The following is a 23371-nucleotide window of genomic DNA, read 5'->3' on the forward strand; positions in this document are numbered from 1 at the left end:
TGAACCCTAAACAAAATCAATAGGGGAGCTTTTTGAGCTGCGTGTCTTCACTGTTCTTTCATGCACAATGACACACCTGGCTTCTCTGCTGCCTATCAGCTAATCCTCTATCTTGTGGATTTATATTGAACATTTGTGTAAATTTGAAATATTTGTGTTGGTATGAAAATAACACGTGGAAAAAGTCAAGGGGTGTGAATACTTTCTGAAGGCGCTGTTGAGATCTCTTCATATGTCTCTGCTTTTACCTGCAAAATGAGGAGTTCACTAGACTGCCCTATCCAACAAATGGCCTTAATTGATTATATGTCTCTGAATTCCTGGGACAGCAGTTTAAAAAGGTTGTCGTTTTGCTCAGGTAAAGACGGCCATTGTCCTTGCCTCCGGGAGAAGAGCCATCTGTTTGACCCCCTATTCAAAGTAGATCACTTCATTTAGGCGTCGGAAAAAGGAATGAACGCACCCATTCGGCACCTCTATCAAATCCATTTCTTTGGGGGTTCAACACTTCCACCATTCAGTGGTCTCACTTCTGTATACTGGACGTGATGGAAAAAACTGACTGCACAGCGCTTCCACCGAGCGTGAGTCATTGAGTGTAGCTGTTGAGAGGGGAGCTCGTGTTGAGAGGGGAGCTCGTGTGTGTGTGTGTGTGTGTGTGTGTGTGTGTGTGTGTCTGAATACTTGTGTAAATAAGGTATTTCTGTTTTTTATATTTGCTAACATGCCTAAAAAACTGTTTGAGCTTTGTCATTATGGGGTATTGTGTGTAGATTGAGGAAATTGTTTTATTTAATCCATTTTAGAATAAGGCTGTAATGTAACAAAATGTGGAAAAAGTCAAGGGATCTGAATACTCTCCGAATGCACTGTATATACCTATAGACAACAGTACATATGGAGGAACTTGGTGGAGTTTAGTGTGTGTGTGTGTGTGTGTGTGTGTGTGTGTGTGTGTGTCGTTGGCCGTGCGTGGAGAATTCCCTGGGTAGTGATCCATTTATATCACCACAGCTACAGAGGGAGGCTTCTCACCACCGACACAACCATCTGTTGGATCCCCCTGAAATTGGGTCACCTAAATTATCGGCTGGGAGACGAGGACATGAGTACATTGCAGCAGTACCTACCAGACAATTTGTGTTCATGTCCCTCACACACTCACGATCCCCTCTCCGACTTCCTCGTCAAATATCTACATTGTAACAAGGGGACATCCTGGGAGTCTGTTGTGTAAAGTACACTCATCTTTAAAATTTGCTTCGTGAGGGTCCTCTTAATTTAGTATCGAAGCATGTAAAATGTATACAACAAATCACATAAACTGATGGATGCCGTCTTGAGCAGTAGCTTGGTGAAACCTGTTGTGTCATAGACATAACACCGCCCTAACTTACTAAATAGGCTCTCCGTTGAGTTAGCAGCCCTAACTAACTAGTACAGGGCCTAACCAAACAGCGCTGTTGTCTGTTGTATTGCAGAGCGAGCACAGCTCTTCGGCTGACATTCAAGGTGTGTCCGGAGCTGAGGAACCACATGGAGATCCTGCCTAAGACCGGCTACATCCAGGCCAGGTCCAGCTTCAACGCTAAGCTTAAGTTCCTGCCCAGGTAACCACACAGATACTAACACCAGAGTCATATTCATTAGTACACACAGTAGCAAAATCTAGCAAAATGCTTTGCAACGAAAAACAGAAACAAGCATTTCTTACTGGACAATTTCAGGTCGTCCCTCCCTGTTTGTCTGTTTTCTTCCGTTTGGTGCCTAGGTAATACAATGATAATGGATTTAGATCATGGGTAATTGATTGTCATACACCATGCTGAAAGTGTGTTATACATATATAAAACCTTCCCATACAGTATGTTCAGAATGGTTTACTCTAAATTCATGGTGTGAATATTTCAGACCAGATTCAATTTAACCTGCCTTATCTTTGTTTTACTGCCCGTTCATCTCTTATTCTGAAACTGGAGGCAGTTTACCTGGTCATTTGAAGTGGTGGACCGGTTTCTTTAAGTAATGGAATTGAACTTCAGTTTAATGGAAACACTAATGACCAAAAAATCTTGCTACTGCCAGCAGTTACAATTATGAAACATGTCCTCCATCATCTTCACCAATTAAACAGCGCACTGCGAAGTGCAAATTGCTCCCAACACAGAAATGGAGTGCCGTGAAGGCTTCTGGTAATGTTTTTTAATGACTTTGAAGGACATGGTAATTTCTGGAAGGATGGGTGGGCTATTTTTAAGATGGTGAGGCTGAGTTGAGCTGCAGTTTGAGCACCAGGGGAACAGGGAAGACGACCTTCAGATGAGAGGAGTAGAGAACGCTGCGGAGATGGGGTGAGAGTTCCCGCTCACGCCTACCTTGTTTTTTTGGCATATTCATAGCTAAGAAGATTTTAGGTCTACTGATGGCAGTGGAAGATGAGGGAGGTTTTACATGACAAAAGTTAATGGCATATCGGATGGCTCGACTCCGGAGGGCTGGAGGGGAAGTGGGAAATGACAATAATCTGCCTTAGTGAATCAGAGAGAGGTTTAAAACCAGGATTAAGGGGAGAGAGCATTACTGCTGCCATGCTGTGGCGGGAGGCATGCCCCTCCTCTCCTTCTGTCTCTCAACATCTCTCTCATCACTCACTCTCCCCCCTATTTTCTCTGTTTCTCTCTCTCTCACTTTCTCTCTCTGTCCTTATCCCTCCATCCACCCATCCAGCAGTAGAAGACCTGCTTGCGTATCCAGTACAGTGCTTAGTTACATAACGGTCTGGGCCGACGCACAAAGCCCCATTCTGAGGTCTCTTGGAGAACACTGTAATCTTTAACATGCTCTAAGCTCCTAAAGAGAGCCTCAGCAGACAGGAAGTCCAGCCGGATACAAAAAGTTTGGAAAATATCACATGATCTCTGGTGTTAACAAAAACATACCTTCTGTCAAGCACATACACTAGCTAGGCTGTCACGACTAGCACAGCAACGGTCTGCAACTGGTGGGTGGGGGTTGTATGATGCATCAGCTCCAATTTTGATTCGCGGTAGTATTTCTAGATTCTATGTGTCTGTGTGTGTGTTTCTTTTGTTTTAAGCCGTTCGTGACTATGCGACATCTAAACTGGCAGCTCTGGTACTGCTAGATCCGTGGCAGTAAGTTCCGTGTGAGAAGATTCCGTAGGTTAACCTCACCACACACCAAGGCAGGAAGGCAGGCAGGGCTGTTTCATCTTACTGCTAGATAAGTCATTTGTTATATACTCTTCAGACGGCCGTTTATTTCTGCCTCTTCTCCAATAGATTCTGACTGTGAGTGTAAATGTAGTGTACACTCCTGAACCACAGATGGATCGCCCTCAGGCTACAGAGGGTTCGGAATCCTCCACAGTCCTAGAACTTTCTCTCTCGCTTTCTGTCTGTCTCGCTCTCTCTCTATTTCTTTGTCTCTCTCTCTCTATCATCTCTCTTTGTCTTTACAGTATATATCCAGGCCATAATATACATAGCAGTAGATAATCTCTTATAGCAGTTCATTGTGGGGATAAATAGCCTATTTTTTTTTTTATAGTATTAGGGTAGATATTGATTGCTTCATCCAGTTTTTTATATACTCAATATAATACAATCGGTTTTGCCTTTTTAGCTAGATAATGAATATTATCATATTAACAGGGGGGACCTGATCCTAGATCAGCACAACTACTGTGAGGAGCTTTGTGAATACGGGCCATGGTCAGCGGACTTGATTGAACAGGGACCTGTTCTGGATCATAAATGGTTTAGGTCTAATCTGTGGGATATGTTGCCCAGCTCTTCCGGTCAACTAGTCAGCTCAGGCTGGTAAAAGGGAGATTACTCTTGATTTACCCAGATTGACTCAGATTACAATTAACAGAGCTGCTGCCTTCACCAAGCAGTGTGTCATTTACTGGTCTACATCACTAACGTACATAAATGTTACTGTACGTGAGTTACAGGGAAGGAAAAATATATATTTTCAATCATATTTTTTGGGGGGGGAGTGTGAGTTGTCAAGGGTGTTTTTCCTCCTTTTCCCAAATGTGATGATGAGAAATTCCCTAATCTTCTTTCATCCGTTTTGTAATCCTTGTTCATAATCACTGTTTTAATGTGAAAGTGAAAGCCAAGCAGGAGCCCATATAGAATAGGGATATATTTTTTAAAACATACTCTGCTGCCTTTTCTCACATAGCCTAAAGTTTAAACCACTGTATAACACGAACGTTGTCCCAAAGTTAGACAGTATTCCGCTGACAGAGACTGATGGATCTCTGACTCTCTCTCTCTCGCTCACACTCTCACTCTCTGTCAGTCTGCTGAGCCTTCCACTGTCAGGATTATAGGTGGTCCACAGATTATTGCGTTTTAGACTTTCCAAGTTTTAAGCAGTGACACAAAATGACTCCAACAGGATATTTCTGCCACTTGTGTTGTGACTCAGGCAGATGCCGATGAAATGTTTGCTGAAATGCCACCTTGATCTTTGACTGCTTATGTGAGGATAATATAATGAATGTCATTGCTTTATACACAAGCATTGCTTTCTAAGCACCACAGGTACAACTATTCAGTTTAGATCTACAGGTAACTGCCAAAATAAAGGAAACACTTGAGTAAATGAGGGATACAAAGTATAATGAAAGCAGGTGCTTCCACACAGATGTGGTTCCTGAGTTAATTAAGCAATTAACATCCCATCATGCTTAGGGTCATGTATAAAAATGCCCAGTTGCCCATTATTTTGGCTACCATGGCTAGAAGAAGAGATCAGTGACTTTGAAAGAGGGGTCTCAAAGGAGTATTGGGGTTTTAAGGGTGTGTGTGTGTGTCACCAGATCTCAACCCAATTGAACATTTATGGGAGATTCTGGAGTGGCGCCTGAGACAGCGTTTTCCACCACCATCAACAAAACACCAAATGATGGAATGTTTTGTGGAAGAATGGTGTCGCATCCCTCCAATAGAGTTCCAGACACTTGTAGAATTTATGCCGAGGTGCATTGAAGCTGTCCTGGTGGCTCGCGATGGCCCAACTCGCTATTAAGACACTTTATGTTGGTGTTTCCTTTATTTTAGAAGTTACCTTTAAGTTCTCTTATAATTCATTACCTTGTTGAAGACTGTACATGTGCATAGTGTTATTTGGGTAAGATTTGGAGGAGAGAAATAGTGGATAAACTGGTTGCCGAGTGCAGCATGAGGTAAAATTGTGGGATGCCAAACACTTGAAAACCTCATCCAACCGCACATTTCCCCTCAGCAGCATATGGGTCTGGCGACATCCCGCCAGGCTTTTTCACTCTACCCTGCCAAGCTAGTTCAAGAGTGACTCTCCAGCAGAGATTCTATTAGCAGAGAACACAAGGGCTTCCTAACAACTCCCAATAATAATTCCCCCTTCTGTTATTGTGGGATTGAGATACAATTGAGACATGTTCGCTTTTCTGTTTTGTTGTAAATGTCATACAGTACAGATGAAGGATCTTAATTTGATCGCCCTTTTGTTGCAGGAAATGTCTTGCACAGCAGGAAATGCAAAGGTGTAGTGTATTCAAGGTTTAAAAAGTCTTCTAAAATTTGTAATTTCCACTTTAAAATGTCAGACTTGATTTCCCCTAACAAAAAATGTGTTTTAACCCCTAAGAAAGTGTACATTAATTAGAATTCACATTTCCTGTTGCTGCAGGATTATTTTCCTGCTGTGAGAAACTGGTAAATTTAAGATACAACATCTGTACATCCGAGCTGGTTGAAATACAACACTGATTTGCTGTAAGATCGTAATTATGAAACACGCCGTTTCCCTAGGCTCTGACAGATTTGTTGGAAGCATTGGGCGTCACTTCTAGAGCTTTGTATTCATTTGGAAAACCTCTGACATCTGGAAATCCCTCTTAAATTGCTTTAAACCCTCTGACACTGGCAGCATTAGCTCTCATGCCTTCATAGAGCCAGCATTACCAAACAGGGAGGGAGAGAGAGAGAGGAGTCAGGAGTGGGCTGGGTTTGTGCTGCTCACTGTGGATATACTGTGGATTGGCATCTGACTGTTGTTTTCATGCTAATCAAGTATTGGCTGCGTAGTAGTAGAGAGATGGCAGTTCTCACAAGAGCAGCTCTCCACCTAGGGTATTGATTGAGCTAGTGCTTTACATAAGCTCTGTGTATGACTGCAAGCCCTCTTTGATGTGTACTTATGCCCAACATCACCATGGCTACAGCCCACAGTAGTGTGAAGGCGTGCTCTCTTGCCTTCCCTGGTGGTTCTACAGATCTAAACAGGGGATAGTCGTGTTGGTTTACAGTGAAACGCTGAAGGTTTTCCTCCATGGGCCCTCTCTATCCCTCGCACTGAGCATTTTCCCAGTTGTTGAGGGCTGGGACATATTTGCTGATGTAATGTTTCAAGGTAAACTCTGAAATATGACATACATGGTGGGGCGACTTACAGAAGTCAACAACAAAATTCTAATCTAACAAGACTGCTAGCATTGGCTCTTCCCAATAGTGGCAGCCTTGACAGATTGTGGTTGTTCATGAGCAGGAAGTTGCAGCGCTGTGCATGATGGTGTCATATTGCTGAGTTAATGTACAGTATAATGATTTCCTGTATTCTTATACCCACTACCCTGTTCTTCCCCCCTAGACGTTCCTTGTTCGAGGATGCAAAGACGTTTTTTGACAGCGAAACAGGAGTGCTGGAAGTCCCCTTGACAGTTCAAGTGGCTGATCAGGTTTGTTGCACTGTTAAGCTCTAAACTTACAGGCAAGAATTCAATTGTGTTATTTCAAAGTGCACAAAAAGTAAACAATCTGTATCAGTCAACTACCACTGATACTATCAGTTGAAAATGTCCACAAAAGGGACACAGCCAGGGATGCAGAAGGAAGCAATTTGGGAGATGAGTTTTCCTCAAATACTGCACAAACAGCCTTCGAGAGATACCATTGTGGAAAATGTCTATGCGATGATTGAATTCTGGACGCAGTCTACAGTATGAAGTATCATACAATACAACAGCCCCTCTCAATCCACACGGAAGCGTTGAGTACTTATTCATAAGTAGCAAACCTTCTGCAGGTCCCCATGAAGGGCAGAAGCACTGAAGGTTGTAAATTAACCCATTTTAATAGTAGCAAGCTAAAATTATCCACCACCCCAAGGCCTGCACTGTTCCATGAGTGCTAATGAGCCAAGCATAAAGGTTATTCCACGTTGTTTTACTGAAAAGGTCTCCATAATATCATTTGGATTATTTGTTTTTCGTGTTGTTTCCACTCTATTTGAGCACTTTTAAATAGATTCAAAATAGATTCAAAAGATTCTCACAGAATGATATTATTTCTATTCAGCTTTCAGTTGTGAAACGGTTACATTCAGGGTGTTTGGCACGTAAACTGCTGATCAGATAATACAACTGGAAAGGGATTATCTTCCATTTTCAGGCACTGATTCGTGATGCTCCAAGGATTATTCTGGATATCCCACCACCTATTGATTTATGTCAAAAGTTTTATCAATGTATAGTTATCCAAGTTAAGTATTAAGTAAGTACATCAGTGATTGTTAAATTCCTTTTGACATGCACACACACACACACACACAACAGCAGGGGTAACAGCACACTCAAATCCAACACACAAAACAGGCTCCGACCCAACACTCGTGCCGCATTTGTGCTGTGTTACCCAGTCAAATCCCCCAAACTGGCCAGCAGTCACACTCCTTCAGCCAAATCATCACCTTACCCACCCTGCCCCACCCCATGCCCCTTCGCCCACCTCCTAAACCCACACCCTTATACTGGGGAGGAGCGTAGAGGATTTGGAGGCAGTAGGTTTTCATGGAGCCAAAAGCAGGCCAGCAGGATGTTCCTGCAGAGACCCAAAGCTGTGTCCCCGGCCTTGAACCCTTAACCCTGGCTCCCCTCCAGGCCTCCCTCTCTGGCCACCAGGCCCTCTCTGGCCGGTGCTGAAAGCGTGAACGGGTAAACAAGGTAAGCTGCCGCACCCAGATACGGCTGAGGAGGACATTAATACATAGGTAGGAACGCTGCTCTCAGGACATCAAATTGTATTTGTCACATGCGCCGAATACAACAGGTGTAGACCTTACAGTGAAATGCTTATTTACAAGCCCTTAACCAACAATGCAGTTTTAAGAAAAATACGTGTTAAGTAAAAAAATAGATAAGTAAAAAAATAACAAATAATTAAAGAGCAGCAGTAAAATAACAGTAGCAAGGCTACATACCTGTACAGAGTCAATGTGTGGGGGCACCGGTTAGTCGAGGTAATTGAGATAATATGTACATGTAGGTAGAGTTAAAGTGATTATGCATAGATAATAAACAGAGAGTAGCAGCAGTGTAAAAGGGGAGGGGGGGACGACGACAACGAAAATAGTCTGAGTAACCATTTGATTAGCTATTCAGGAGTCTTATGGCTTGGGAGTAGAAGCTGTTAAGTAGCCTTTTGGACCTAGACTTGGCGTTCCGGTACCGCTTGCCGTGCGGTAGCAGAGAGAACAGTCTATGACTAGGGTGGCTAGAGTCTGACAATTTTTAGGGCCTTCCTCTGACACCGCCTGGTATAGAGGTCCTGGTTGGCAGGAAGCTTGGCCCCAGTGATGTACTGGGCCGTACGCACTACCTTTGTAGTGCCTTGCGGTCGGAGGCCGAGCAGTTTCCATACCAGGCGGTGATGCAACCAGTCAGGATGCTCTCGATGGTGCAGCTGTATAACTTTTTGAGGATCTGAGGACCCATGCCAAATCTTTTCAGTCTCCTGAGGGGGAGGAATAGACTTTGTTGTGCCCTCTTCACGACTGTCTTGGTGTGTTTGGACCATGATAGTTTGTTGGTGATGTGGACACCAAGAAACTTGAAGCTCTCAACCTGCTCCACTACAGCCCCGTCGACAACAATGGGGGCGTGCTCGGTCCTCCTTTTCCTGTAGTCCACACTCATCTCCTTTGTCTTGACAACAGATTGTTCCACCTGGGTCAAAAATGTATTTTCTTTCATTCTATTACTTTAGGTGCACTTGATTTAGCTTTCCCCGTGGGCTTTGTGGGCAGGGTTTTCACTTTTCGGACTATTTTGTTGTTTTAATCGTGCCAGGCGAGCTAAATCAAGTGCACCTATTGGGATTGAAACATATACAGTACTAGTCAAAAGTTTGGACACCAACTCATTCCTGTGTTTTTCTTTATTTTTACTATTTTCTACATTGTAGAGTAATAAATCACTGACATTGTCACCAGCAAAGCACCACCTCTTCCATGCTTCACGGTGGGAACCACACATGCAGAGATCATCCGTTCACCTACTCTGCTTCTCACAAAGTCACGGTGGTTGGAACCAAAAATCTCAAATTTGGACTCATCAGACCAAAGAACAGATTTCCTCCGGTCTAATGTCCATTGCTCGTGTTTATTTTTATTGGTGTCCTTTAGTAGTGGTTTCTTTGAAGAAATTTGACCATAAGGGCCTGATTCACACAGTCTCCTCTGAACATTTGATGTTGAGATGTGTCTGTTGAACTCTGAAGCATTTATTTGGGCTGTAATTTCTGCGGCTGGTAACTCTTATGAACTTATTCTCTGCAGCAGAGGTAACTCTGGGTCTTCCTTTCCTGTGACGGTCCTCATGAGAACCAGTTTCATCATAGCGCTTGATGGTTTTTGCAACTGCACTTGAAGAAACTTTCAAAGTTCTTGAAATTTTCCGGATTGACTGACCTTCATGTCTTAAAGTAATGATGGGCTGTTGTTTCTCTTTGCTTATTTGAACTGTTCTTGCCATAATATGGACTTCGTCTTTTACCAAATAGGGCTATCTTCTGTATACCATCCCTACCTTGTCACAACACAACTGATTGGCTCAAATGCATTAAGAAGGAAAGACATTCCACAAATGAACTTAACAAGGCACACCTGTTAATTAAAATGCATTCCAGGTGACTACCTCATGAAGCTGGTTGAGAGAATGCCAAAAGTGTGCAAAGGGTGGCTACTTTCAATAATCTAAAATATATTTATTTGTTTAACACTTTTTTGGTTACTACATGATTCCATATGTGTTATTTTATAGTTTTGATGTCGTCACTATTATTTTGCAATGTAGAAAAACCCTTGAATGAGTAGGAGTCAAAACTTTTGACTGGTGTTGTACATATATACACCCATATAATTATATTTATAGGTCCCATGACTGCTTAAATGAATAAGCATCATAAAGAACCTCTAGATAGAAGTTGAAGTTCCAAATGTGAGTTATGCAGAGTTTTTGCGTACATCAAGAGTTGTTTTGCAAATAAAAGACATTGACCGCATTGGATATTACAAAACAGAACAGAAATAAGGCAGAAATACTCTCTTTCACTGGGCTTTCAGGTCCGGCCTGTTCCCTTCACGGTCCATGCCGTCATCACCTCCTCTGACCTGTGCTTTGACCGGACAGAGGTGGACTTTGGCCACTGCTCCATCTACGAATCAGTGAAGACCAGCGTGCGCCTCACAAACCTAACCCTCCTGCCCCAGGACTTTGGCTTTCTGAGCATACCTCAGGTATGGCCTCCATCTGCCTGATGGACTGCATCCCTATGGACTGACCTTTGACCTAATTTCCTGCTGTTTGCATCTCTATAGTCCACAATTCCACCTTGGCTAAATCAAATCTTCATCATAAAACATCAGTAATAAACACTTCTGTTTATTAATTTGGACTCTACTGGTTTTGCTCTGATATGCCAATTTGGCCTATGCTATACTCTCCAGCAGGAGATATCTGACAATTGAATTAGAATTAATGATATTTCTATGTATTTGACTCTGTGTCTGCCGCTATATCTGTGGCTTTAGACCTTTATGATCTCACCTAAATCTGTCCTGAATAGCTAATCCGGCCCTATGGAGATGTTCTGCTTTCAGTCAGTCAGGACTAAGGACAAAACCGTGTTTGGATGGCCTGAGCACTGAGCAGTGTTTTTCTCCTAGTTTGTGGAGGTCCAGCCCAACGATGGCTTCGGCACTCTCCTCCCATTGGAAACCTTGGAGGTGGATTTGATCTTTAGCGCCAAGAAGGCAGGAGAGTACAGCTTTCAGCTCAACTGCAAATCCGGAATTAACAGGTATCAAGGTTTTGTTCCTTCCTACACCTTGTCCAGTCACAAAATAGAGCGCTATCAAGTATATTTCACTGCATTACTTTTATTGTGTTTTCCCCAATGATTGCTATAGAGACTTCCCCTTGTCATGTCGTGCAGTCGGGGTGCACCCTCCGCTAGAGCTGTCTCACTCTCTGGTCCAGTTCGGAGCCACGGCGGTCGGTGACTGTTCCACAGCCGTGCTGCACGTGGTCAACGCACACACCAGCCTCAACGAGTTCACACACCCCGTGCCCCGCATTGGCCGGGACCCTGTTGCCCCGGTGGGCCCCCGGCTGTTCGCCTTCACTCCCCCCGAAAACTCAGAGATTAGCCTCACCCCCAGGACAGGCCGGGTCTTACCTGGACAGGTACTCTACCAACAAGCAGTGTGCTTCCACTTTACTTGAACACTTTGTGATGAGGCCTAGCATATTATGTAGTTTCTCTATTCTATTCCATTCCAGTGTATACTCTGTTCTGATGACTGCATTGTTTATGTTACCTTTTATTTAACCATTGAAAACACATTTTCTTTTGCAATAACAACCTGACTGGTCACGTTATTAAGTCATTGCCTGGTTCGTTACTGTGTTCCCAGAGGTGCCTGGTGCAGGTGACATTCAGGCCCAGGCTGTGTGACCAGGCCATAAGGGAAGAGACGGTGCGGCTGCTGTGTCGCTCCGAGGAGCTGTGCCTCCACGAGCTGGAGAGGGTTACCAAGGCCGAGGGGAAGGGAGGGGAGCAGGAGGGGCCGGTAAGCTTCAGTCCCTGGAGTCACTCCATCCTCCTAATAAAAGTTGAATGAGTCTGCATTGTCAGTATTGTATGCTTAGCACAGACTGGAAATCATTTCGCTAACGTTAGATAGCAACTTCCTTAAAACTGCACGCAAAGACATAAAAATAGTGTCCACGAGTTCATCTGACCCTGGGGAAGTAGGTAAAAGGCCTCATTACCAAAAAATCCCAAACTATCCTTTTAATGTTGTCTTGCTGCCATACAATGTGTTTGACTTTGACCCTGTGTGTGTGTTCGTATGTGCACGCGCATGTGTGCACATTATTGTTCCTGTGTACTGTATGTGTGTGCTGACTCAGTGTAAAAGGGAGGCCCCTACGGCCCCCCAGAAAGGCAAGAAGCCACCCCCCGCCCGGCCCCAGGCGAAGCAGACCCTGAAGGAGAAGATCAGCAAAGTGTCCATCAGCCCCAAAACAGACAGCCCCTTCAGAGCCCCCAACCCAGCCGACATACAGTCAGGGTACGGCTCATCTACACCACCACAACTATCACTTAGATACCGTGCATACATACATTTATATACCATGGCATCATTGTTGAATACTTTTTTCTGATTGGCTTGAAGGACATGCTAGAGCGTACATTATTATTTTCCATAGAACGCATAGCGCCTCGTTGATTATCCCTTACATATTTCAGTGACAAATCAAAAATGTACCGTAAATGTTTACTTAATTCTGAGGTAAACTTCCTCCTAAAAGCTTTTCTATGTTAAAACGTAAGTAACTTAGGCAGAGGTTAATTGTAAGCAACACACTACTGACATCATTACATTTAACCATCTGCTTCACACCTTGCACTGTGTTTAGTGCGTTTACTTTTTAGCGTTTAGTGAGTAATGCATTTTGTCTTCTCTATGAAATAATTGGGCGGAATCCTAAGCTACGCACATTCAAAGACAACTTATTTTTGCACAAATTATGCATTTATGTCAATGGGATTTGTCAGGAAATATGTAATCAAGATATGTTTATTTTTGTATTATTTTATTTTTTAACCCCCCTTTTTCTCCCCAGTTTTCGTGGTATCCAATTGGTAGTTAGTCTTGTGTCATCGCTGCAACTCCTGTATGGACTCGGGAGTGGCGAAGGTCGAGAGCCGTGCATCCTCCGAAACACAACCCAACCAAGCCACACTGCTTCTTGACACAATGCCCACTTAACCCGGAAGCCAGCCGCACCAATGTGTTGGAGGAAACACCGTACACCTGGCGACCGTGTCAGCGTGCACTGCGCCCGGCCCACCACAGGGGTCACTAGTGTGCGATGGGACAAGGACATCCCTGTCGGTCAAACCTTCCCCTAACCCGGACAACGCTGGGCCAATTGTGCACCGCCCCATGGCTCTCCCGGTCGCGGCCAGCTGCGACAGAGCCTGGACTCGAACCCAGAATCTCTAGTGGCACAGCTAGCACTGCGATGCAGTGCCTTAGACCACTGCGCCACTCGGGAGGCAATCAAGATATGTTTAGGATTGGGTCAATAGTTAGTGATGTTTGTGTTGTTTGGTTCACAGATCAGAGGAGTACGCTGCAGGCAGGGCCTCCCTCCTGCACGCCTTCCCTGAGCACTACAGTCGATACGTCATCCCTTGCTTCGTGTCCGACGGAGATCCACCCCAGAGTGACCCCCAGGCCCAGCCATCCTGCAGGTAGTATACTATACACATTACAACTCCCATGTAGATCCTATTTACAATACCAACCTTATATTAATTTGTATGTGCCCCCCCATTATCATTTACGTTAATCAATTACACACATTCATTTAGTGGGGATAATGTGGAGAGAACAGGTTGAAGTGTTTCTCCCACTGCCTCTGTTGTTGTAACGCTGACGAGCTGTCCTCTGTCCCAGCAGCCCCCTCAACACGCTGTACCTGGAGCTGCATTGCCCAGCCGTTAGGCCCCCCCTGGTGGTCGCGTCCAGTAACGGCCAGACCACCATCAACTACCACCAGGTGGCTGTGGGTCAGTCCATTCAAATGTATTCTTCTGACCAGAGCTGCAATCAAATACTATTTGAAATCTTTTGAATACTTTGAGTGTTTGCTTAAGTTTGCATGGAGTGCCAAATGGACAGAGTGTGTGGTTTTGGGACAATTTCATTGGTTCATTAATATTTTGATTTCAATCAAGGACAGATAAATTGTTTCAAATAGTATTTGAACCCAGGTCTGATTCTGACATTGGAAGTTTTTTCCCTTGCCTGTGAATATATTGCTACTTGTGTCAATTCTGTGTTTCTTTTGTTCACTTAGGACAGAAAGTGGTCAAAAAGCTCACTGTTCAGAATATTTCTCAGGAAGCCTTGGAGGTATCCTTTTCTTGGTCACAACATGCACAAACGACCTAGATCGCCAGAGTGTGATGATCTGTGGTTATGTGAGAAAAGTCAGTGGGGTTTATTCATGAATCTTAACCTATTTTTCTAAGACAAAAAACTCCATGGTGCTCAGAATGAAAAACTATTTCAGTTCTAATAACATGTTGACATTCTGAGTATGATGCATGCATCAATCCACTTGATTCATTATTTAATTGGTTTTCAACAATAAAGTGGTTGATTTAAATAAAAAAAAGCTGTTATGAATAAGCCTCAGGCTTTCTCTATGTGCTGGTTGAAAGGTGCTGATGTAGCCTAAATGTAAAAAAATATAACATCGCATGGCCCATTTGTGTCATTGATACACACATTGTATATAGCTAGTATTGTATGATATAGCTTTAAGGCTAATCTGGACACATCAGACCTAGAAACCAGAGGTTATTCAGTGAGGTGAAACGGATAAAAAGTTATGAATAGAACTGACATGATTCCAAGTTCAACATGCTGACAATCATATCTGCTCCACATAACTGGTTGAAAAATAGCATAATTGCACATTTGATTGTCTTCTAACTTTGCAAGACAATTGAGTGACTTGAACATTTACATTTTATTAATTTAGCTGATGCTCTTATTCAGCGTGATTTACAGTTAGTGCATTCATCTTAAGGTAACTACGACAACCACATATGACAGTCATAGTAAGTCAAACTATTACTTGTTTTTAATTGGCTTTGGGGATGATGCAAAAAAATATGTTTTACACTTGATCTGAGAAAACACTTGCAGAACAGTGGACCCACACAAGCGTATCTGTACACAATACATTTCACCCTCCTGAACAGGTCCCTTTGAAGGTAGGATTGAAATATTGCTGTTACCTGACTATTCTTCCTTAACCCTTGCCAAGCTGAGTTCCTCAGTGTTGGACCTGAGTGGTCCGTTCTCCCTCCTAAATGCTCTGAGACGGCTGGGTCCTGGAGCCACACACACATTGTTACTGGCCTTCACACCTGCACAGGGAAAAAGAGTGGGTCAATCACACTTAATGGACCTGAAAACAAACACACATGTTGCTGTCTTCCCTATAGCTGATGCTGTGGCTCCTTTCACAGTACCGTGAGACTGTGGAGATCCACAGCCCAAACATGACCCTGGAGATCATGCTGTGCGGGGTGGGAGTGGATCCCCTTCTCACCTCCTCCCACCAGGGTGGCCTCATGGACTTTGGCTACATGTTGGAGAAGGAGAGAGCCTCCCAGGTCTTTAAGGTCAGTTAGCCAGCATCAACTAGTATTTTGTACAGGGGGTGTACTTGTAGATCAAGCTGCCTCAAGCTACAGAAACAGGAGAGAGGATCTTGTCCTATGGGTTATTCTGGTTCGGACTAAGCTTACTATGTGTACTTATACAGCAGCAGGCTACTTAGCCTGTACTGCACCCAATACCATGTCAATGAAGTTGTGATATTTAAAGCTGTGTCCTCTGTCTTCAGCTGCAGAACATGTCATCTCTGGCGGTGCGCTTCTCTGTGCTGCTGCACAGCCTGACGCTGGGGTGTAAAGCCCAGAGTGGAGCAGACTCTTTCCCTGCCCTCCTCAGCCCAGGCCCAGAGGAACAGACACACCCCACTGTGGGTAAGACCAGTCCATCCCACCTAGGTCCACATCTCTCACTCAGAACTAAGGGCTAATGCCATGAGCTGTTGCATTCTCTGTAGTTAGTGTTAGCTATCATTTGTTGGATTAAAAAATCTAGAGTTTTCTGATGCAGCATTATATTAAATATAATTATGTTAAATTATTTCTGATGCTAACATTGTTGTTAAATGAATTAATAATCTGGGTTTCTTTCTCTCCCACCTCCCCGTGGCCAGGGACCCAGAACTACAGTGGTCAGAGTGTGTTTAATGTGACGCCCATAGAGGGCACCATCGCCCCAGGAAAGAGCCAGGACATCACCGTGACCTTCCTGCCAGACCACGAGAGCCTCCACTACTCGGACATACTGAAGGTGGAGCTCATGAACAAGGTACCACAGAATCATCCAACTCTCATGACATAGTGGCTGCATCTGAAATGGCACCCTTCTGCCTCTATATTCCATACATAGTGCTACTACAAAAGTAGTGCACTATAGCTAATGCACATGATTCTCTACTTAACGCAGTCTCTACTCTACTCTACTCTACTCGCTCGACTGCCCAGACAACTGGCTACTCTGGCAAATTTAATTGATGAATAAATGGTACTCCTTTAAATGAAACAAAACACACCACCTAATTTCTTATGAGATTTTAGGATGATTGTGCAAATGGTCACATTTTTCTCTCCTGTTGCAAAAACTCAACGCGCACCACTAGGCAAAATATGTGCTTTGAATGAAACAAAACAAAGGTATGCTACAGTTTGTTAACACCATATGTTCTAAAATGAAATTCACTGTACATAATTCAAAACAACAATGTAGTCTACTTCGAAACAACACTTTACAACTCAAGAAGATCTAAATGCATATTCTCATTAAACCGATTGAGATCAAATGGTTGTTATGCAGATGCTGCATGGACGTTTCACCGGAAAAACTTGAATAATTCACGATTGACAGTGAGAAATGTGAAGGGAGGGTGACCACAAAAATGTGTGCATAAAGTAGAGGTAAAGAAACGCGTGATTCGGAACTTCAGTTCTGGGGAAGAGGCTTCCAGGGGGGCGGGATGGAGTAGTTACTTTCGGATCCACAGCCTCTGCCTATTTTTTTATGTTTATTTAGCGGTGTTCAAATGAAACACCACCACCACCCAGTGGCAGTCCTAAGAGATGACGCAGTCAGTGTGAATGTGAGAGTGAGGCCTAAAAAAGAAATCAAACTTTACTAAGCCACTCATCACACACACGTGAAAACACACACACACATACACACACAGCTGAATATAGAGCAATGTATGAACCAGTTTCCTGATAAAAGCTGTTATATTAGGTTAGCACTGAGTGGGAAGTTGAGTGGGAAAGTGTCTATTGCAGGAGTTCAGTGGAGCTCTAGATAGATTTACTGACGCAGGATGTTTCCGATTTTAATCACTATCTCGGACTGTAAAGATAAACTGACCACTATTATGTCACTGGATTGTATGTAGAGGGCATAAGCTGCTCTAACACCCTGCCGCTCCTTCCCTTAGAGCACAGTGTGTGTCATGGTGCTGAAGGGTGCAGCTCGCTCTCACATCATGTACCTGTGTGGAGGAGACCCGCTGGCAGTGCCCACTGATGCCATTCACCCTCTGCCAGCCTCTGGGGACTCTGAGCACAAAGGTATCCCTCTCTCGCGCCTTCTCTCTCTCTCCCTCTCTCTCTTTCTCCTTACTACATCAGTCGCCAGCTTCATTAATAAGTGCGTCAATGACGTCGTCCTCACAGTGACCGTATGGACATACCCCAACTAGAAGCCATGAATTACAGGCAAAATCCGCACTGAGCTAAAGGCTAGAGCTGCAGCTTTCAAGGAGCGGGACAATAATCCAGATGCATATAAGGAATCCTACTATGCCCTCTGACGAGCCATCAAAAAGGCAAAGCGTCAATACAGGACTAAGATCGAATCCTACTATGCCGGCTCTGGCGCTCGACGGATGTGGCAGGGCTTGCAAACTATCACAGATTACAAAGAGAAACCCAGCCAAGAACTGCCCAGTGACGCAAGCCTACTAGACGAGCTAAATGCCTTCTATGCTTGCTTCTAGGCAAGCAACACTAAACCATGCATGAGAACACCAGCTGTTCCGGACTACTGTGTGATCCCACTCTCCGTAGCCAATGTGAGTAAGACCTTTAAACAGGTTAACATTTGCAAGGCCGCGGGGCCAGACGGAATACAAGGACACATACTTGGTGCATGCGCTGACCAGCTGGCCAGTGTTGTCACTGACATTTTCAACCTATACCTGACCTGGTCTGTAACACCAACTTGTTTCAAGCAGACCGCTATAGTCCCCGTGCCCAAGAACACCAAGGTAACCTGCCTAAATGACTATCTCCCCGTAGCACTCACATCAATAGCCATGAAATGCTACCACACGGTCTGGAACGAACAGGACCCTGAACATCTTCTACCCCCAAGCCATAAGACTGCTAAACAAGACTAATAAATAGTTAATCAAATGGCTACCCAGACTACCTGCATTGACCCTTTTTTGCACTAACTCTTGCACTGACTCTATGCACACATAATGGACTCTACCCACACACTCACATACAGACACACACAGACTACATATGCCCACGCACACATAACATGTGCACGCACACACCCACACACACACACACACACACACACACACACTCACCTGCTGCTACCTGTCTATTATCTATCCTGTTGCCCAGTCACTTTACCCCTAAGTACATGTACATATTACCTCAAGTACCTCATACCCCTGCACATCGACTCGGTACTCCTTGTATATAGCCATATTATTTTTACATGTTATTGTTATTTGTTATTCACTGGTATGTATTCCTTGTGTCACTAATCTTTAACTCTTTATTGTTGGAAAGGAACCTGTAAGTAAGCATTTCACTGTTAGTCTACAGTCTGTTGTTCACGAAGCATGTGACAAATACAAATGTATTCAATTTTTGATTTGGGACTGTAAGCCTGTTTTGCTTGTTCTCTTCTCCTTGTGTAGTAGACTGTGAGGAGCCCCCTCTCCCTGTGTTGCTCACCCTTAGAGGGGTCTACAGAGAGGGGGCCATGAGCCCAGCGGTCAGAGAGCTGGAGGTGGGCTGCATCTGCTCCACACAGCCTATGGCCAAGAAGGTAGGCTAATACTTATACTATTGTTGTTGATTACAATTAAAAAACAAGGGGTTAGACTTCTTCTGGAGACTATTGGTTACAACATCCAATCTTTAAATAAAGTAAACACGCACATGACCACGACCAGGGTCACTGCTAGCTCACTGGTTGCAGCAGCAGCAGCCTTACAAACAGGTTGAAAGAACGTCATTACAAACAGGTACGAATGTGGTTGAAATAATGTCATCATAAGCAGGTTGGAATCTTGTTGAAATTACAACATTACAAAACAGGTTGACATCTGGTTGAAATAACATCATTAAAACAGCTTGAAAGCTAGTTGAAATAACATCATTAGGATGATTTCAGATTCCTTTGGAGATCCTAACATTGGCTGCGGTGTACCACTCCCCCTTATTCACTCTCTCTCATGGATTCAAAAGCAGTGGATTAGTGTAAGCATGGGCTAGGGAGTTAGTTTCCACCATATTTCTGACAAAGATCCCATGCTATTTATTCCATGAGATGGAGTGAGCAACTGCACACTTAGGGGAGAAGAGTAGACAATCGGACCGCATGACCACAACACATGACTTCCCCTCCCTCTCCTCCTGTGTTGACCTTACCTATGTTGTGAACTTTGCCCTCTCCTGTCCATGTGCAGAACGTGGAGTTCAGCTGGGAGGGCCTTCAGGCGCTGCAACAGAGGGGCTTCAGCGTGGAGCCGACCAGGGGCACAGTGGACGCTGGCCACAGACGCACCATCACTGTGATCTGGACTCCTCCTTGTGGCCTTAAGGTGCGACTGCCGTCTAAAAGCCTCAACGGGAATGCACCGTACACATGGGGTTGGGCTTTGGGGTCAATTTAGTTCAATTCATCTATTGAAAATAATCTCATGAGGAAAACGTGGCTGAAAGTTTTTCAGTTTATGAATTGAATTGCCATTCACTTCTCCTGAATGGACAGATCTAGAATGGTATGTAACCATATCATGACCTGTACTTTAAGACCGTGTTTCTCAAGGTGGCCACATTTTTGTTCTAGCCCAGCAGCAATACCACACCAGATTCAATTTATGAACTAATCACCAAGCCCTTGATTAGTTGAATCAGGTGTGTTAGCTCTGGGTTATAACAAAAATGTGCACACTCTAGTGGTCCCCATAGAAACACTGCTCTGTTGTGCACTATGGTGTAACGTTCGTCACCCATTCAGATAAATTATCAATCAGGGTAGTTACAACCCAAGCTAATTATTAGAATCAGGTGTGCTAGGTTAGGGTTGGAGTGAAAACATGCAGAAGAGTAGCTCTCCACGTCCAGGGTGGAGAGCCCTGTACTAGACACAGCAAGCTGTCAAGGTATTTGTCCCAGGTGGTTCCACGTGGAGGGAAAACTGTATAATATAGTTTTAGTTATTTCACTCCCTTAGATCTGCATAGGATGGTAGTTTTTCTTTTGACATACTTCAGTTACCAAAGAAAATGTGCAAATCAAGTTAAGCCATAACTGCATACAAAAAGAGTCCATATGTATTACAAAGTCTCAGTGTGAAGAGAACGTACAAACTACACTTCCTGTTCCTTCATGTGGCTTTCTACATTACTAAACGTATATTTGCCTCTTATTGTATTTGCACATGTACTGTACATCCTCCACTGATTGTTGATTTAAATCTGATTGTGTGTGTCTGTGTCGGTGTGTGCGTGCGTGCGTGCGTGCGTGTGTCTGTATGTGTGATTTTAGCCGAATGAGGTGGTGCAGGTGTGTGCGCCCCTCACCCTGAGAGGAGACGAGACAGAGGTATACAGTGTCACCCTGCTGGCCTTGTCATCCAGAGCTAGTCAAGACCCTTCACACACACACTAACCAATATGCAAACATATAGAACACTTCACACACTAACCAATATCCAAAGACACAGAACACTTCAGATGGGACTGGAGGAAGAAACTTAACTCATTGTTATATGTTTAAATATTGTTTAAATACTTTAGTGTAATATGAGCGTGGACAAAATGTCCCTTTGTTGTCATGGTACTTATTGGAAATAATATGAAATGTTTTAAAGCATAATTTTTAAGGCACTTTGTGGACAAGTTAGATGAATATGGGTTATTTTATAAGCAAGAAAATTGTGGAAAAAATATTAAACATTGACAACAATGTATTTCAATAAAGACCTATGGGCATAATCACATAGTCAGCCTTTTATCATTATTGGGGGACTGTCAAACTCAAATTAGACTATAGCCCCTGTTCTAGGCTGGTTTCACCACCAGGGGGCAGAATACAACAATTTACTGAGATACAGTGCATGTACTTGCTACCTACAGTATGTGTTAGTGTATAGCAACAGTACATAGAGCATTCGATTTTGAAAATGTATGCAGTAAGCTACAGTTGAAGTCGGAAGTTTACATACACTTAGTTTGGAGTCATTAAAACGTATTTTTCAACCACTCCACACATTTTTTGATAACAAACTAAAGTTTTGGCAAGTCAGTTAGGACATCTACTTTGTGCATGACACAAGTAATTTTTCCAACAATTGTTTACAGACAGATTATTTCACTTATAATTCACTGTATCACAATTCCAGTGGGTCAGAAGTTTACACATCTTTTAACAGCTTGGAAAATTCCAGAAAATGATGTCATGGCTTTAAAAGCTTCTGATAGGTTGGCATCATTGGAGGTGTACCTGTGGATGTATTTCAAGGCCTACCTTCAAACTCAGTGCCTCTTTGCTTGACATCATGGGAAAATCAAAAGAAATCAGCCAAGACCTCAGTCTGGTTCATCCTTGGGAGCAATTTCCAAATGCCTGAAGGTACCATGTTCATCTGTACAAACAATAGTTCGCAAGTATAAACACCATGGGACCACGCAGTCGTCAGGATGGAGACGCGTTCTGTCTCCTAGAGATGAACGTACTTTGGTGCAAAAAGTCCAAATCAATCCCAGAACAACAGCAAAGGACCTTGTGAAGATGGAGGAAACCGGTACAAAAGTATCTATATCCACAGTAAAACGAGTCCTATAGACATAACCTGAAAGGCCGCTCAGCAAGGAAGAAGCTGCTGCTCCAAAACCGCCATAAAAAAGCCAGACTACGGTTTGCAACTACACATGGGGACAAACATTTTTGGAGAAATGTCCTCTGGTCTGATGAAACAAAAATAGAACTGTTTGGCCATAATGACCATTGTTATGTTTGGAGGAAAAAGGGGGATGCTTGCAAGCCGAAGAACATCATCCCAACCTTGAAGCACGGGGGTGGCAGCATCATGTTGTGGGGGTGCTTTGCTGCAGGAGGGACTGGTGCACTTCACAAAATAGATGGCATCATGAGGGAGGAAAATGATGTGGATATATTGAAGCAACATCTCAAGACATCAGTCAGGAAGTTAAAGCTTGGTCGCTTCCAAATGAACAATGACCCTAAGCATACTTCCAAAGTTGTGGCAAAATGGCTTAAGGATAACAAAGTCAAGGTATTGGAGTGGCCATCACAAAGCCCTGACCTCAATCCCATAGAAAATGTTTGGGCAGAACTGAAAAAGCATGTGTGAGCAAAGAGGCCTACAAACCTGACTCAGTTACACCAGCTCTGTCAGGACGAATGGGCCAAAATTCACCCAATTTATTGTGGGAAGCTTGTGGAAGGCTACCCAAAACGTTAAACAATTTAAAGGCAATGCTACCAAACACTAATTGAGTGTATGTGAACTTCTGACCCACTGGGAATGTGATGAAAGAAATAAAAGCTGAAATAAATCACTCTATTATTCTAACATTTCACATTCTTAAAATAAAGTGGTGATCCTAACTGACCTAAGAAAGGGAATTTTTACTAGGATTAAATGTCAGGAATTGTGAAAATCTGAGTTTAAATGTATTTGGCTAAGGTGTATGTAAACTTCCGACTTCAACTGTAGGTGTCAAAAAGTGCATGGGGTATAACTTATTCGTAGAATAAGTCCAGACCACTGCAAGTTCACATCCCTCCCTGCCTGCCTGTATTGTTGTCAATGTATGCCTACTCTCTGATCAGTTCCATCACTGTTGCAAGATCCAGTATATATACACTCAATTAGAATAGTGTATACACTGAGTATACCAAACATTAGGAACACCTTATTGAGTTGAACCCCCTTTTGCCCTCAGAAGGTCAGGGCATGAACTATACAAGGTGTCGAAAGCGTTCCACAGGGATGCTGGCCCATGTTGACTCCAATGCTTCCCACAGTTGTCAAGTTGGCTAGATGTCCTTCGGGT

At 43.6% G+C, this 23371-nt stretch overlaps 1 protein-coding gene across 3 annotated transcripts in view; it reads left to right on the forward strand.

Moving 5' to 3' along the window:
• The window catches only part of cfap74 (cilia and flagella associated protein 74), a 49602-nt gene extending 28311 nt beyond the window's left edge, over window positions 1-21291 (forward strand). For 2 of the 3 annotated variants that reach the window (XM_029723205.1, XM_029723207.1), the window contains exons 22-39: window positions 1482-1610; window positions 6670-6757; window positions 10420-10593; window positions 11023-11156; window positions 11266-11542; window positions 11773-11928; window positions 12272-12432; window positions 13488-13622; window positions 13828-13940; window positions 14231-14286; window positions 15209-15328; window positions 15414-15569; window positions 15794-15935; window positions 16175-16329; window positions 17477-17609; window positions 18980-19110; window positions 19754-19888; window positions 20838-21291. In XM_029723205.1, the coding sequence (XP_029579065.1) occupies window positions 1482-1610; window positions 6670-6757; window positions 10420-10593; window positions 11023-11156; window positions 11266-11542; window positions 11773-11928; window positions 12272-12432; window positions 13488-13622; window positions 13828-13940; window positions 14231-14286; window positions 15209-15328; window positions 15414-15569; window positions 15794-15935; window positions 16175-16329; window positions 17477-17609; window positions 18980-19110; window positions 19754-19888; window positions 20838-20960 (2518 nt within the window). In that variant the 3' untranslated portion in view covers window positions 20961-21291. The remainder of the gene's footprint in view (window positions 1-1481; window positions 1611-6669; window positions 6758-10419; window positions 10594-11022; window positions 11157-11265; window positions 11543-11772; window positions 11929-12271; window positions 12433-13487; window positions 13623-13827; window positions 13941-14230; window positions 14287-15208; window positions 15329-15413; window positions 15570-15793; window positions 15936-16174; window positions 16330-17476; window positions 17610-18979; window positions 19111-19753; window positions 19889-20837) is intronic. The other variant, XM_029723206.1, reaches the window with a different exon arrangement.
• The last annotated feature ends 2080 nt before the right edge of the window (window positions 21292-23371 follow it).

This window comes from Salmo trutta, chromosome 30 (assembly GCF_901001165.1).
Source record: "Salmo trutta chromosome 30, fSalTru1.1, whole genome shotgun sequence".
Lineage (NCBI taxonomy): Eukaryota > Metazoa > Chordata > Actinopteri > Salmoniformes > Salmonidae > Salmo > Salmo trutta.